General features: G+C 41.1%; 1 protein-coding gene across 3 annotated transcripts in view; it reads right to left on the bottom strand.

Moving 5' to 3' along the window:
* Positions 1 to 15,592, bottom strand: part of PLEKHH1 (pleckstrin homology, MyTH4 and FERM domain containing H1) — an 81,186-nt gene that overhangs the window by 2,692 nt on the left and 62,902 nt on the right. For all 3 annotated transcript variants that reach the window (XM_001378349.4, XM_007473080.3, XM_056810939.1), the window contains 10 exons: positions 14,489 to 14,665; positions 13,971 to 14,068; positions 10,609 to 10,786; positions 9,591 to 9,746; positions 8,323 to 8,423; positions 3,789 to 3,930; positions 3,156 to 3,298; positions 2,887 to 3,016; positions 1,695 to 1,781; positions 1,262 to 1,408 (listed from right to left, as the gene is read on the bottom strand). In XM_001378349.4, coding sequence (XP_001378386.2) covers positions 1,262 to 1,408; positions 1,695 to 1,781; positions 2,887 to 3,016; positions 3,156 to 3,298; positions 3,789 to 3,930; positions 8,323 to 8,423; positions 9,591 to 9,746; positions 10,609 to 10,786; positions 13,971 to 14,068; positions 14,489 to 14,665 — 1,359 coding nt within the window. The remainder of the gene's footprint in view (positions 1 to 1,261; positions 1,409 to 1,694; positions 1,782 to 2,886; positions 3,017 to 3,155; positions 3,299 to 3,788; positions 3,931 to 8,322; positions 8,424 to 9,590; positions 9,747 to 10,608; positions 10,787 to 13,970; positions 14,069 to 14,488; positions 14,666 to 15,592) is intronic.

Here is a 15,592-nt window from a genome sequence, read left to right as displayed (position 1 = left end):
CTGACTCTTAAGATATTTCTAATGATTGGCTTCGTAACCTTGAGTAAAGTTAAACCTTAACTTGGTCAAATTCCTAATCCATCCCTGAGGCTACACTCCAGAAGAGGGCATGATATCTGTCTCCTTGTTTTGCCAATAACAATCAGTTAAGATATGTATCAAACAAGCTTAGATGCCTTAGGCCATATGTACTCTTAATTTGGGGCATTAAGGACATCTATTATTTTAGGATCCAGCATCTTGTGAGGATTACCTAAATAGTCAGACCACCTTTGTCCCTTCCCCATTCTCTTGTCTCTGAGTCTTTATTGTGTCTCCTCTCTCTTACCAACATCAGAGGAGCACACATGCTGGAGCCCAGGTTGTTGAATCCTTAAACTCTGAGTCTTTCTTCCTTTATTGTTTCCCCTCTCCTTTTCCCTCATCACCCATTCTCCCTCAGTCTTCAACCTCCCTTCTGAGTGTTCACCCACAAATATATTGATTTGTGGCTGCTGGCAGCCACAAAGTCTACCTGGACACTTTGGTTTTCTGCCTGCATTGAAGCCATAAAATTAAGATAGAGGTAGAGACATATTCTGGCCCATTGCAACTTGGTCTTTCTTCTAAGTCTTGAGAGCTTGGAGGGACAATAACACAATTAGGATCTGGGTTTGAGTCTCTGCTCTGTTGCTCATTAGCTGTGTGTGACCTTGGTCATGCCCTGGTGTACCATTGTCATGGGCATTGTACCCCCAGAAACTCAGGTGAACTATTATCAGGGAAATTCCTTTGCTCCCTTACACCCCCTGACTCCCAACCCAAAACATCTGACCCTGAGAGGATTATCCCCCTTTGAGTGATCCAAATCATGAGAACTGCCCCCATGCCTTCAGGGAAAACTCCCCAACCCTTTGCCCCAGAGTCAAGTCCTCATTGAATATAAAAATCCCAGAACTGAAGTTTTCAGGATTGCTGTCTTGCTTGCCAGAAATTCAACATTACTAATAACTCTCTCTTTACTTTTAAGTTTGGAGTCTTGCATTCTTGCAAAAGGTATCCTTCCTGAACCCCAGGGGTACATCTCTGCACCCCACAACACCATCACATTTTCCCCCCCAAATGGGGATAAGCATACTTTCATGACTTTATTGGGTTGTTGTAAAACTCAAATGAAATTTTATAAGCCCTAAAGTACCACAAGATGCCAGCTAATAGGAAGTGGTAGCCTTCATTTCTTCATGGAATTTATAAAGGACCAGGGTAAATTGTTCAGACCTACCTTAGGAAGTGCCATCTGGAAGATCAGCTTCTCAATTTTGCCTTTACCAGAACTCTTATCAAGAACAGTTCTGATCACAATCATAAAATCATCTTGATACCCACCAAAGGTCATCACCAGGGAGTAGGGGTGAGTGGCTTGAATTTGCTGTAGAAAGAAGACAGTTATAAGAAGGAATGAGAGCAAGGGAGGAAACCATCTCATCTCTCAACCTAGGAATCTAGATAATTTCTAGATACTGGTGGTCTCAGCTAACTATGGATCATTTTAGCACTGTTTGGAAATTTATACTTTAAAAACCTGTACTTCATGTATGAGGGAAGGTTTTATGTAAGGAGATATAGAGTTCATGGTGACTGAATTCTGCTCTGAGGTGAAGAGAAATACCTGAGAGGAGAGACAATTGGAGAGCAACCCTACTTTTTTCTAATACCATTGTGTTGTGGTCCAGGATACTGATGCCATCTTCATTCACAGCAATCCACACCAGAGTGTTCCCTTTGGTAGAGAGCTGGGTGGTCTGGGGAAAAAAGAGTAATTTGGTCATCTGCCTGGGGATCCTCATCAATAAAGGTCTTTCTGAAGAGCTAGGTGTCTCCTCTGTGGCTGCACCCATGGTGCTGTTATTTGAGCAGGATCTCTTTGTGATTATGCGATTCTTTTAGCCCCAAACTATCCCATCAAAAGATGCTTATATATTGCTTCAATCAATTTCTTAGGGACAGTAATGAAAATGGAGGAGGAGGGACAGAAGTGAATCAGGAAAAAAAAGCCCCAAATTCTGTGGGCTCTGCATTCTATCACATCCCTAGGGAGGAGGGATGGAAAAGGTTACCAGTATTCAAATTAATCTTATTTGACTCACAGGTGCAGGATGATAATGTGTTTGTGATGATAGATTAAAGCTTATTATACCAGACAATGAAATCGAGTCTTTCTTACATGAAAGTGAAGTGGGTTGTTCATTAGAGAATATCAAGAAAGCAACCAAAAAAAGCTGCTGTATGTGCAATGCTTAAATTGCTTAAAGATTATGGTCTCTCCATATTTCACTTTGAAAATACTCCTGGGGCACTGAATCATTTGCCAGCTTCGGGAGGGAGGAGACAATTTGGGTCCTATAATTTTGGAAAACTTATATGGAAATTCGTTATTACATGTAATTGGTAAAAAACAAAACAAAACAAAACCAAAAACACCACAAATAAAAATACTCCTGAGGGATGTAACAGGTTACTAGCACTTTACTGCTAATCAGTTTGTTATTCAGCTTTAACCTTCTTGTTAGAAATTATAAGATCAATGGGGAAGTGGAAAAGAAGTCAGAGAAACAGAAGCCACAGAGCAAATAGGCACTCCCCCACCTCCCCATTCTTCCCCTCCCCCCTCCAGATGTGGACATCAGAAATTAGTTGGCGCTCTAGTGTCCTCTAGTGGCGATGCACCATTATGGGATACATACCCAAATATCAATTTAGTACCAACCCATCATGCTGTGTAGGGTCAGAGATGAAGCCAAACCAGATCAAACCTAGGCAGTTGGAAGGGAAGGAAGCTCTAGAAGAGTCTTGGAGGTTCCCCATGTATTCTGTATTTTTTTTTTCCTAGGGGTCACTGGTGCATACCTGAGCAGCAAAGAGTTTAGCACCAAATAGCGACCACTTTCGAGCCACGGTCAAGTAAGTACGGATGCACTCACTTGAGGAACAGCCTTGCAGTGTTGTCCATTTTGAGGCCAGTGTGTCTGCCAGGTGTCTATGAGAAGAGAGAGGGAAGAAAAACTCATCAGTAAAGGACCACACACTTAATATTTTTGTGGCAACCTTTGCTGCTGCCAAGACTATCTCTTCCCATACCACCTCCTATAATCATCCTAAGCTACTGCCCATCCTACCTCAGCTGTTCAGATGGGGCACCATATCTATATCTCCTGGGGTAGAACCTATCTAGGACCAATTGGAGGAGATGCTGAGCCTTGGCAGGAGCTGTTCCTCCAGGACCAGGAAGGTTAGGCTTCTCCAAATCCCCATATTCTACCTGTGTAGAAAGTATATGAACATTAGGCTTCAATTAGGGCAATGGGAGTATTCATAAGAAGGAGAAGGAAGGAAGGTTCATTGAGAAGTGACATTTAGAGTTCTTGTTTGGAAAATGGAGAAGTGCCAAGGGTCTACAGAAGGGTGTTGTTGGGATGGACAACCTTTTAGTTCAAACTATAAGAGCATAAAGCCCTAATAAAAATGATACTTGTATAATTTATATAAATCCTTTACTGTTACAAAATATGTTGCATCATCATATTTAATCCTTATAATAAACTTGAAGGTAATGCAAATGTTATTATCCTCACTTGATGGGTGGAAAAACTGAAGTCCACAGAGGTTAAGGCCTAATCCCAAGAGCATAGAGTTAGTAAGTGGGAGAACTAGGTTCCAAAGTCAGGTTGTCTGCTCATGATGAAGAAAATAAAATTATTTTTCCATTAAGTATCTTCACTGTTTCATTCAACTAATGGGAAATCACTCGCCTGGGCCATCAATGCAGCCATCTCAAGAGCCAGTTCCTTGTTGACTGGAAATCTCCCAGCAGTGATCTCATTGCTGACCTGGAAGGCAAGTAGAAGCCGCTCCTGCTCAGTTTCCCCTTTAACCTGATGCCGGAAATAGAGCCTGCAAGAAGGAGGAAAAGCACAGAAGGCTTGACTCAAAGACAATACAGAATTCAGAAACCAACTTGGAAGAATTTAATTTTCTTAGGGCTATTTTTAATCTTGATTTTTAAAATGGGAGGGTTTATGTTTTTCCCCTGTTTTCATTTACCCTCTCACACAAAAACTGTGAGACAGAAGAAAGGGTAATTCATCCCTAAAGTAATACATGGAAAGAAGGTCTTTTGCGTTCCTCGAAACTTCCTTGGATTTAACCATGAATAGGCTAGGTTTTCCTACTAGATTACTGGGGTAATGACACATCATAATATATATTATATACACACACACACACATATGTACATATATGCACTATGGGGGAACAAGAAGAGTAAGCACAATGGAAATGTCTATAGTTTAACAGGAATTTATTGTTTTCTTGGGATATGATTGGGAACTGTTTGACTCTCCAGGCTGTACTTTAATTTTTGTTGTTTGTACTTGAAGACCAATGGGAAGAGACTGATCTAAGATGGCAGAGAAAGTACAGGGATCCACCTGATTTCTACCAAAATACCCTCCAAAAAGCAATGACATAACACCTCAAAATGAATTCTAGAGTAGCAGAACCTACAAAAAGACAAAGTGAAGTAATTTTTCATCCCAAAACAACTTAGAAGCCCAGCATGCGAGATCTAGTGCACTAAGGTAGAGGTGGAATGCAGCACACCAGGACAGGCACCATGGAGGCAAAAGGTTTTGGGCACGGCTGAAACTGCAATAAAAGATTTCAGAATTCTCAACCACAGATGGTAAGGGAGGTCAGACAACTGCTCAGAAGGAGATTATATGGGTCCTTTTGCTGGCTCTGGATGCAAGACTCTTATCACATTGTTCACAGGCAGAACCAGATCAAAGTCCTGGGGTATAGTCATAGTGTGAAAGGGAACACCAATATACACCAGCACCTGCAGTCACAGGGGATCAGGGGACCCTGGTCACAGTTCCAAGGGGTAAAATAGTGCACAGGCTGAGAAAGTATTAAACACATCTTTACATCATACTACTTTGGAAGAACTGGAAGTAAACCCAGTGCCAACTTTCAAGGCAGCTGCATAAGAACCTAAAGCTTAGAACAGTGCTCTCTTCACTACAGTTTCAGAGCCCAACTTTAACCATTTTTTAAACTATAAGAAAAGTCAGGAAAATGAGCAAAGAGCAACAGAAAAGAAACTCAACATAGAAAGTTATTTTGGTGATAGGGTAGACTCAGACTTAGAAGACAAAATGTCAATACTGCTGCATCCAAAGCCTCCAAAAAAATATTAATGCTTTCAAGCCCCAAAAGAGTTAATAGAGGAGCTCAAAAAAGATTTTTAAAATCAGAGAGGTAGAAGAAAAAATGATAATAGAAATGAGAGTGATACCAGAAAATCATGAAAAAGAATCAATCACTTTGTAAAGAGGGTACAAAAAATACTGAAGAAATTAATACCTTAGAAAAAACAGAATAGGCCAGTTGGTAAAAGAAGAGAACTCCTTAAGAAGCAGAATTGGTCAAATGGAAAAAGATATACAAAAATGCACTGAAGAGAAAAACTTTTTGAAAGACAGAATTGGCCCTTGAGAAAAAGTGGTACAAAAATTTCACCAAGGAAAAGAACTCTTTTACAACATAGAACTGGCCAAATGAAAAAGCAAAGGAGCTAGAAATTCAACCAAGAATCACTTACCCAGCAAAACTGAGAATAATCCTTTTGGGAAAAAAATGGGTATTCAATGAAAAAGAACACTTTCAAACATTCCTGATGAAAAGACCTGAGCTAAATGGAAAAATTTGACTCTCAAATATCAGACTCAAGAGAATCATAAAAAAGTAAATAGTATAGAGAAGCAAAAGACATTCAATCAGGTTAAAATATAAATATCCCCACATGGGGAGATGATTCTCATAATGCCAAAGAACTTTGTCATTATCAAAGCAGTTAGAAGGAGTATACATAGATAGAGAATGAGGGTGTGAGTTGAATATGATGGGATGATATAAAAATTAAGTTAAGGCTTGAGAAAGAGGACTACATTGGGAGGAGGGCAAAGGGAGAAACAAAATGGGATAAATTATTACACATAAAAGAAAATGAAAGAGCATTCAGAGTGGAGGGGAAGATGGGGGAGATGGGGAGGAGAGCTCTTACTGTCATCAGAATTGACTCAATGAGGAACATACACAATCAGTTGGGTAAAGAAAGCTTGCTTACCCTATAGGAAAGTGGGAGGGGAAGGTGATAAGAGGAGGCAGGTAGAACTGATAGAAAAGAGGAGAAACTGAGGGAGGTGGACATTAGAAACTAAATAGGGATGGATAGGATGGAAAGTAATACACAGTAATCATAATGATGCAAAAGTTTTTGACAAAACTTTCTAATATCATATTGTATATTGACAGAAAAAGGAAATGACAAAACTTGGAGGGGATATGAGAAAGCTGGGACATGAATGCATTATTGGGGGAACTGTGAACTGATTCAAGTCATTCAGGAGAGCAATCTGGACCAATATATATGCCCAAAGGGCTATAAAACAGTACATACCTTTTTACCCAGCAATACCATTACTAGGTTTGTATCCCAAAGAGATTGAAAAAAAGGGTTGGGGGAGAAGGACCTATATGTATAAAAATATTTAAAGCAACTCTTTTTAGGGGGGCAAAGATTTGAAAAGTGAGGGGATATCCATTAATTGGGAAATGGGAGTGATTATAATGGAATACTATTGTGTTGTAAGAAATGACAAGTAGGAGAAGCTCAAAAAAACCTGGAAAGACTTTGCTTCATGTAAGAAGCAGAGTAAAATCAACTGAACCAGGACAACATTGTACAGTGACAGGAATACTATATAATGAACAAACTGTGAATAACAACTATTCTCAACAATACAGTGATTCAAAACTATCCCAAAGGACCCATGATAAAAAATATGCCATCTACTTCCAGAGAAAAAGTACTGAGTTTGAATCCAAACCAAAGCAAACTTTTTTCACTTTCTTAATTTTTTTTCTATTTAAATTTCCTTCCACAAAAGGATTAATATGGGGAAATGTTCTATATGATTGTACATGTAAAATCCATATGAGATTGCTTAAGGGAAATAGGGGGGTTGGAGGGAGGGAAGGAGAAGAGAATTTGAGAGTAAATATTCTTTGAAAAATGTTGAAAACTTTTTACAGGTAATTGGGGGCAATTGAAATTTAATTAAAAAAAAGAAAATCAATGACATCACAGAATAAAGTCTTAACTTGTGAATGAATTGTATTTAAGAGAGGCAGTTACACAGTCATCAGCCCCATTCTTTCTTCCAGAGTCATGTAAGTGGGAGGCAAGGCGATTTATGATGATCTGGAATGTAGTGAATGACCCTAGAATCTTCAATGTCTCACCAAGCTCTAAGCACTCCACAGCATCTGCTTCAGCTGTTTTCATGGTCATTGGAACAAATTGTTCTCATCCACCCATTCTGCCTGGGAATGCCTTCTTGTGCTTGGGGTAGACATTCCCCTAAATCACTGTGTTGGTTACCCTCAGCCTGGTTTAGTTCCTCAGTTGAGCCAGTTTCACCAAGGTATGGCCACTGGTTTCTTGGGGCCATAAGTAAGAATTGGGTGAAAGGTGGATAACAAATGTATATAAGCAGGCCAGGAAAGGGCTTGGCAAGCCCTCACAGCAGAGGTGCCAGGTCTCCCTGAATGTTCCATATACGTCAGAGTTTAGTTATCTACTTCTGAGAATATCTATATTTGTCATTTGAATTTGGTGGTGGAGGTACTTGTCCAAGTCACAGTCTTAGGACCAAGGGAAAGCTTCCCCTTTAAAAGGAAATACAGGGGGCAGCTGGGTAGCTCAGTGTATTGAGAGCCAGGTCTAGAGATGGGAGGTCCTAGGTTCAAATCTGACCTCAGACACTTCCCAGCTGTGTGACTCTGGGCAAGTCACTTAATGCCCATTGCCTAGCCCTTACCACTCTTCTGCCTTGGAGTCAATACACAGTATTGACTCCAGACAGAAGGTAAGGATTTAAAAACAAACAAACAAATAAATAAAGGAAATACATAAAGTCTTTCTTTGAGATTGGTTTTGTTGTTTTACTGAAGGAGGAAGAAAGAAGCAAGACCAAAGGGGGAAGGTTATTTATCCAATGTAAATTAAAAAAAAGTAAAAAAAAAAAGACACATAAAGAGTTGAGGACAAAGAGTTTAGACAGACCCCTCAAGCAGTGCTTAGATCTTTGGACTCTTGGTTAGAACAGAGGACATTTTGATTAGAGAGGAGAGGGGATAAGCTATAGTGGCAACGGAAAGCCATAAAATTCCGTCCCTCATGTAACATTTGTGTCCCGTCCCATCCTCAGAGCTCAGGACCTGTTCTTATAAATCAGCTTCACAATCCGGTTGCTGCCCTCAGACTTCCCAGGATGAAGCTCTCTCAACGATTGCTCCCACTTGGAAATGGCATCACAAATCTTTAGGGAGAATGAGAAGTGCATTTGTGAAGAAAAACTCAGAAAGATCCTCTAAAGAGATGTACCCTCCACCCATTCTACCTTCCATTCAATTAATTACCATCCTTCCCATTTCCAAAGACTTACACAGTGCCTCTTATATGAGTCTTTTTCTTTGCTGAGCCAGAAACTAGAGCTCAAGCTGAGAAGGATGAACAGAGCTGTAAAATAAATATTGCCTGCTAAACCTGGAGGGGGGCAGATAGGTTGCCCAGTGGCTGGGTCAGAATTCAGGAAGACTCATTTTTGTGAGTTCAAATCCAGCCTCAGGCCCTTCCTAGTCACAATTCTTCTTGCCTTAGTTTCCTCATGTATAAAATAAATCAGAGAAGGAAATTTCAGACCACTTCAATATCTTTGCCAAGAAAACCCCAAATGGGGTCACAAAGAGCCAGATATGATTAGAAAATGACTGAATAACAAAATATGAAGGGTTAGCTGCTGCCTCCACCAAATTTCCTTATTTCTCTCAAGGGCAATGCCATTCTTCAAGTCTCCTTCCTTGAACCCTTCCCTGCCTCACCACATGGAGCCAGTCAGTTGCCAAATCTTGCAGATTCTGCCTCCATAACTTTCATTTATTCATTTTGTTTGTTTAAACCCTCACTTTCCATCTTAGAATTAATTCTAAGTATTGGTTCCAAGGCAGAAGAGCAGTAAGGGCTAAGCAATGGGAGTTAAGTGACATGCCCAGGGTCACATAGCTAAGAAGTGTCTGAGGCCAGATTTGAATTCTGGACTTCCCAACTCCAGGCCTGACTCTCTAACCACTGAGAAACCTTCCTGCCTCTCCTTTTTTTTTTTTTAGGCTGTTCTCTTAACTCTCCTGGACTTTCTCTACAATCTCTCTTCTTCCCCAATGCCTTTATTCTCCCACACTCCCCTTCCAGCTTCCTTTTATATACTATCTTCTCTTATTAAAATGTTAGCAGAGACTATCTTTGTACTTGTCTTTGTAATTCCCAGTACTTAGCACAGTGCTTGATATATAGAGGCTGCCTAATAAGTGCTTGTTGACTTGACTTGATTTCCCAGTCCATCAGCTAGTTCTCCTTGCACGGTCAATATCTCTGAGCCATATCTCCCCATACTTCTGGAGGGAGATTTAATATGGAGGCATGAAATTACCTTAACTCTCCCTTGCAGGCAGTGCTCCAGATCTTTGCCAGAAGGATCATCTGTGAAGAGTGAAAAGCCAGAGTAGGATGTCTTTCTCATTCCTGTTTCCTGGTTCAGCCGATGGAGGAACTCATCCACGGTAGAGGAGCCATCAAAACCTACCACCTGAGAAGGCAGACATGTCTCAGTCTAATGAAAAGTGTGAAAAGTGATGAAAGCGGTCTAAGGACAAGAGATGAGAAGATCTGGTGGAGGGGACCTGGGTAGACGCAATTTGCTAGAGAAAACTTAGGTTGCCTGTTTTTGTACAGAGAGGAGAATGCCCAAGTATAGCTGCTTTCCCTACATGAAGTTAAGATATAACAACAGTTAAAATCCAACATATAACATGACTATAAGAAATAATGGATACTCTAGTCCATGTCTAGTCTAGCCATCAAGCTGCTTTTTTTTTTTTTCTTGAGGGGTTGTGGGGCAGAGCTGTGATGTCATCAACATAGAGATCTCCCAGTGAGGAACTTTCTCCATCGATGCAAATCAGCACCTTCTCTGTGACTCACAGTTTTAGAAAGTTGTTTAGGGGCAGGTGGGGAGGAGGGGACGGTCTGAATGATGAAGTGACCTAGTTGGGGGTCAGAAGCAAGACTTAAATCTAATTCTCCCTCACTCCAAGTCTAGCCCTCTGTGCATTCTTCCATGCTGCTTCTTTGCTGTGTGACCTTCAACAATGCACTTTCTCTTCTCTATTCCTTGGTTTTCTCCTTTATTCAAAAGTATTGAGACCACTTTGATACATCCTCCCTTACATACACATTCAAGGGCTTAGAAGGAACTTTTCATATCTAGGCTAATTTTAATTGTGAATTTGCCTCTCCCAAACCAGTCAACGGTACACGAGTATGATGTTTTAGACAGCTAAATAAATATCTGCTTGGTACAGAAGCTTTCTGTGGAATACTTAGGATGGGCAGGAAGCCAAAATGTTAAGTAGGAGGCAGAACCAGGAGGAAAGCACTGCCTGTCTCACCTGGTAAGTCCCATTGACAAAATGCACAGGGATGCTGAAGGGCAGGGAGTGGTGGTAGGGGTTGCGGAGTAGAATGGACACCACTTCCATGCGAGATGGCTTGGCTTCCCGTTCCCCAGCCTTCAAGGTCCGTTTCACTGCCCGCTGGCAGTAGGTTGCATATTGTCCAGTTTCACTTCTAAACAGAAAGCAGAGAGGGGACCACTGGAGACCACACGCATCCCTACCACCCTGGAGTTTTAGAAGTGTGTTGTGTGTAGGTTTGTGAAGGCGTACTGGTTTTAAGATATTCGACTCCTTAGTCTTTCACCCCATCGATAAGTCTATTTACCTCCTTAACATCTCTTGCCTACAGTACCTTCACTCTGCTTGAGGCTACAACCACCTTGGTACAGGCTCTTATCGCCTCACACCTGGGTTATCTCAGGGGCCTGCTATTTGGTATCCCTGCTGCAAGTATGTCCTTATTCCAGTCTATTCTCCGCTTTGCTATCAAAATGATCTTCCTTAAAAACAAAAAACAAAACAAAACAAAAAAAACACCAAACCTCTTACCTTCTGTTTTAGAATCATTGGTTCCAAGGCAGAAGAACAGTAAGGGTCAGACAATTGGGGTTAAGTGACTTGCTCAGGGTCACCCAGCTGGGTCTGAGATCATATTTGAACCCAGGACTTTCCATCTCCAAGCTTGACTCTCAATCCACTGAGGTGCATCGCTGCCCCTTCAAAGTGATCTTCCTTAGCTCACAGGTCTGACCATAACTCAGTGGCTCCCTATCACTTCTAGGATCAAATATAGAATCCTCTGTGGTATTTAAAGCCTTTGATGACTTTGGCTACACATTTCCAGTCTTTGTACATCTTACTGTCTCCTCTTCTACCCCAAGTGATACTGACTTCCTTGCTGTTTCTCAAATCAGTGTTATAGATGATATTGATCTTGGTATTGGTTATTAATCTTTATGGCCAGTTGATATAGGTAGTTGTTAAGTTTACCTGGTGGTAGACAGTGAGTGATAATCCAACAAATTTATTATTACTTTCAGGAGAAGCAGGGAAAGAATAAGGAGGTAGAGATACTATAGAAAAAATCTTAACCTAAATCTACAATTTCTAAATATATATAGCCCACTAAACTGATCCACAAGGATTGTCTTCTTGTTTACCAAAGGGGAACTGCCTTAAATCTATTCTGTACTGTCTACCTAAACCCCAATTCTAGCTTTCTAACCTTATTCGACTATATAAACTTTAATATTGTTCATCTCCTTAAAATATAAATCAAAAGTAACAAAGTTGTCTTCCCCAACTGACCAATGTGGCAGTTAGAAATCAAAATGATTCCTCTCACTCTTCCCAACAGAGCAGTCTGAGCTCACACTATTTTCAGTGAGAGGCAAACAGTGCCCCCACTCACAGCAGCTTCTTCCTGTCAGGAGAATAGCTCAGACAGCCAAAACTCTTCCCACCTTCACAGATGTTCTTGGACGGTTTCCAAGTTCAGTTTGGTCAGTCTCTAATTGATATTATCCAGAGAAGATCGACCTCTCCAGACAGTGACTCCAGAGAGAGTGGCCAAGAATCCAATATTCATTAAAGAGTCCTTGGTGATTTTTCTCTGGCCTTGCATGACAGGGGATAGGAAATAATCCTTTTTCTGATATCTATCTCTCTGTATTCTAATTATTGCTATATCACTTAACTAATAACAAATTAAACCTAACACAAGGCACCCCATCTCCCAACTCTGAAGAGTTTTACTGGCTGTCCCCCAGGCGACAATGCTCTCATTCCTCATCCCTGTGGCCTGGTTTTCTTCAAGTCCTAGTTAAAAATCCCACCTTCTATATAGGAAGCCTTTCCTGATCCCCCTTAATGTTAGTACCTTCCCCTTGTTGATTATTTGCAGTTTATCCTGTATATTGATCTAGTGGTTTGCATGTTCCTTTTGTGCTTAGGATATTATTTCCTGGTACATAGGAAAAAAATAAATGTTTATTGACTAACTAAGGAGTTTAAACTTAGAAGTTGCTATGGATCCTTTAACATCTGGATGCAGATTTAGACTTTTGGGAACCTCAAAGTTTAACTCACTCTAGGAAGTGACTTTTATCAGGGATTCACCAGACTTCAGTGCCATCAACTTTCAGCACTAGCTCTTGAACTAGAATCCCCAGGAAATTTAAACCCCTTCTATCTTCCATCTGTCACTCAAAACACATGCTATGCACACATTCTATCAGTTATCTTCTGATCCACACTGGCAGCCTTCCAGCCAGAAGAGTATTAAGTAGGAGAAAGACTAGGGAGCAGCTAGGTGGCTCAGTGGATTGAGAGCCAGGTCCAGAGATGAGAGGTCCTGGGTTCAAATGTGGCTTCAGATACTTCATAGCTGTGTGATCCTAGGCAAGTCACTTAACTCCCCATTGCTTAGCCCTTACTGCTCTTCTGCCTTGGAACCAACACACAGCATTGATTCTAAGACTTCTGTCTTAGAATCTGTCTTAAAAAAGAAGAAAAATGAAAAGGAGGGGGAAAACCAGTTAAAATTCAAGAAACTTTAAAAAATCAGTTGGGACTTATTTAATGTGACAGATAAAAGAAGGGGGAAGGTCTGTTTTATGGCTAAGCCTTCCCAGAATGGAGCTAATTAAAAAACAAAAACTAAAGCCTTTAATATAATTGGAAAGACTAGTCTATGGAATGATGGATGAATACCCCAAATAAATATCTGTAGATACAGATGTGCTTACAATAAGTATAAAAAGAAATTTAGGTGTACCTGGATCATCCCGTAGGGTCTACAGCAGAGGTGTCAATCTTACAGCCTGTAAACCTCCTGAGTATGCTGGTATTAGATCAAAATAAAATTGGGAGGGGCAGCTTGGTGACTCAGTGGTTTGAGAACCAGGCCTGAAAATGAGAGGCCTTGGGTTCAAATATGACCTCAGATATTGCCTAGTTGTGTGACTCTGGGCATGTCACTTAAGCCTGATTGCTTAGTCTTCTGTCTTAGAACTAATATTAAGGCAGAAAGTAAGGATTAAAAAAAAAAGTCATTGGGAAATTTTTAGCAAAATAAGTAGAAATACAATACAAGATAGATCATTTATGTTAATTTGTAGCTATCTAAGCCAATATGTTGCCCATCAAGGATCCATTCTATTTGATTTTGGCATTACTAATCTACATGTACAAATCCCTCAGTAAAGCAGAGGGCAAGGACCATTTAGAGCCTTAATTTTGCCATGTATGCCATATTATTCCTTCCTTTCTTCCTTCTTAAATTCACTTTGTCCAGTGTTAGAACTAGAGGGAGAGAAGGAGAGAGACCAAGGGTAAAGGAAATACCATCTATTCACCTGGGATCTGCGTGGCGCTGGAGCTGCTGTTTGACGTACCAGAGGAAGTGATGCTGAGGCAGAAAAAGGGGAGCACACAGAGCCAGGAGTTGCCAGCACTGTCAAGGAAAACCAGGCACCGAAAAGTGAGTGCAGGGTCTAGTTGGCCTTTGCCTTGCCATGGACCTCAAGGAACTTCAGTGGTCTCTTTTCTCAACTCAGAGGTCAAATCTGTGGCCATCAGAGGTCATAAAAATGTGCAACCAAAGGATCTGTCAGTGTGGAGAGGATGAAGGATGGGGCAAAGATGTGTCCTTCTTACCCCCTGGAGAGATGTGGCAAAGAGAGATAAGATCACTTCTCTGGGCAACCTTAATCTGGTGGTATAGCTGAAGGGATCTCTTGCTCCTATTTTCTCTTCTGCATCTTTCCCACCTCCCCACGGGCAACTCCTCACCGCTAGGAAAAGTTGACTTGGGAGCCAAAGCCTGTCCTGTGTTTGGTCTAGGCTGTACCTCCCCTATTTGATATACACTCACCTGCAAGAGGGAATGTTTCTGTGGGGGGTGGCAGCTGGTTTGCTTGATGAGTTGGCAGTAGAGTTCACTCTGCAGCTCAGGGTGAACCAGGCACACCTGCAAAGCTGTCTGGGCCAGGGACACATGATAGTCCACAGAGGCAGCCTCTACAGGTACATTGATGAACAGTTGGCAGGACTGGGAAAGAAAAGTCAGAAGCAAATAAACATCTGCTCTTTCTCTCCATCTTCTATGTACTTAGTTATTTACATGTGTTCTCCCTTATAAGAATGAATGCTTGAATGCTCCCTGAAAGCAGGAGCTTTTTTTTGTTGTTGTTGTTGATGGTTTTTTGCCTTTCTTTGGGTCCTCAGTGTTTAGCCCAGTGTCTGCTACATGCTTAATAAATGTTTCTTAACTGACTGAGAATTAGAAGCAAGTCCACCATGTCTTCAGATCCTTCTTGGCTCCTAAATGCATTTCCAAAGCCCTCATGGCCAAGATGCTAAATAGCTTTGAGTCCTAGCAAGCCAGGTTCAGACTCTGACATTCAGGCAGCAGAAATGTCCCCTCTAACTCCAACAGGAGGAGTGAGTAAAGAGGACGGTATTTCCCCAGAAGTCTTGGACTAAACAGGAGAATTAAGAATCAAATTCACTCAAGGTTCTTTCCCGAATGTTGTTCATTCTTAAGGGCTGAGGGAGGGAGGTGATGGAATCTTTCTGCTCCAGGAGCAGCATGAGATGCAGCCTTCCCACTATTGGCCAGAGAGGTGGGGAAAAAGGGAAGTTAGGACCCCTGGGTTCTCTCTTAATTTCCTCTGTGCAACCATTGAACAAATTCTTTTAAGTGTCCCAGGGCTTCTGCCTTTCAAATGCAAAAAAAATAACACTTTCCACCAAGGTAACAGATAGTGTTTAGAGTCCTTTAGCAGAAATAGTCTAGTACTGGCTCCCCTTTACTAAGGAAACAAGCTAGGTGACACCTTTAAGGGAAGGGCAAGGGTTTTTTGGACTGGTTTCCTCTACTTTGAATTTGAAGTATTTATTAAGCATCTACTATGTGCCAGGTACTCTGCTGGCAACTGGGTATATAATCCCTACTTGAAAGCAGCTTACACTATAA

The sequence above is a fragment of the Monodelphis domestica genome, chromosome 1, assembly GCF_027887165.1.
Source record: "Monodelphis domestica isolate mMonDom1 chromosome 1, mMonDom1.pri, whole genome shotgun sequence".
NCBI classification, from domain to species: Eukaryota; Metazoa; Chordata; class Mammalia; order Didelphimorphia; family Didelphidae; genus Monodelphis; species Monodelphis domestica.
This window is presented reverse-complemented; position numbering and strand designations above follow the sequence as displayed.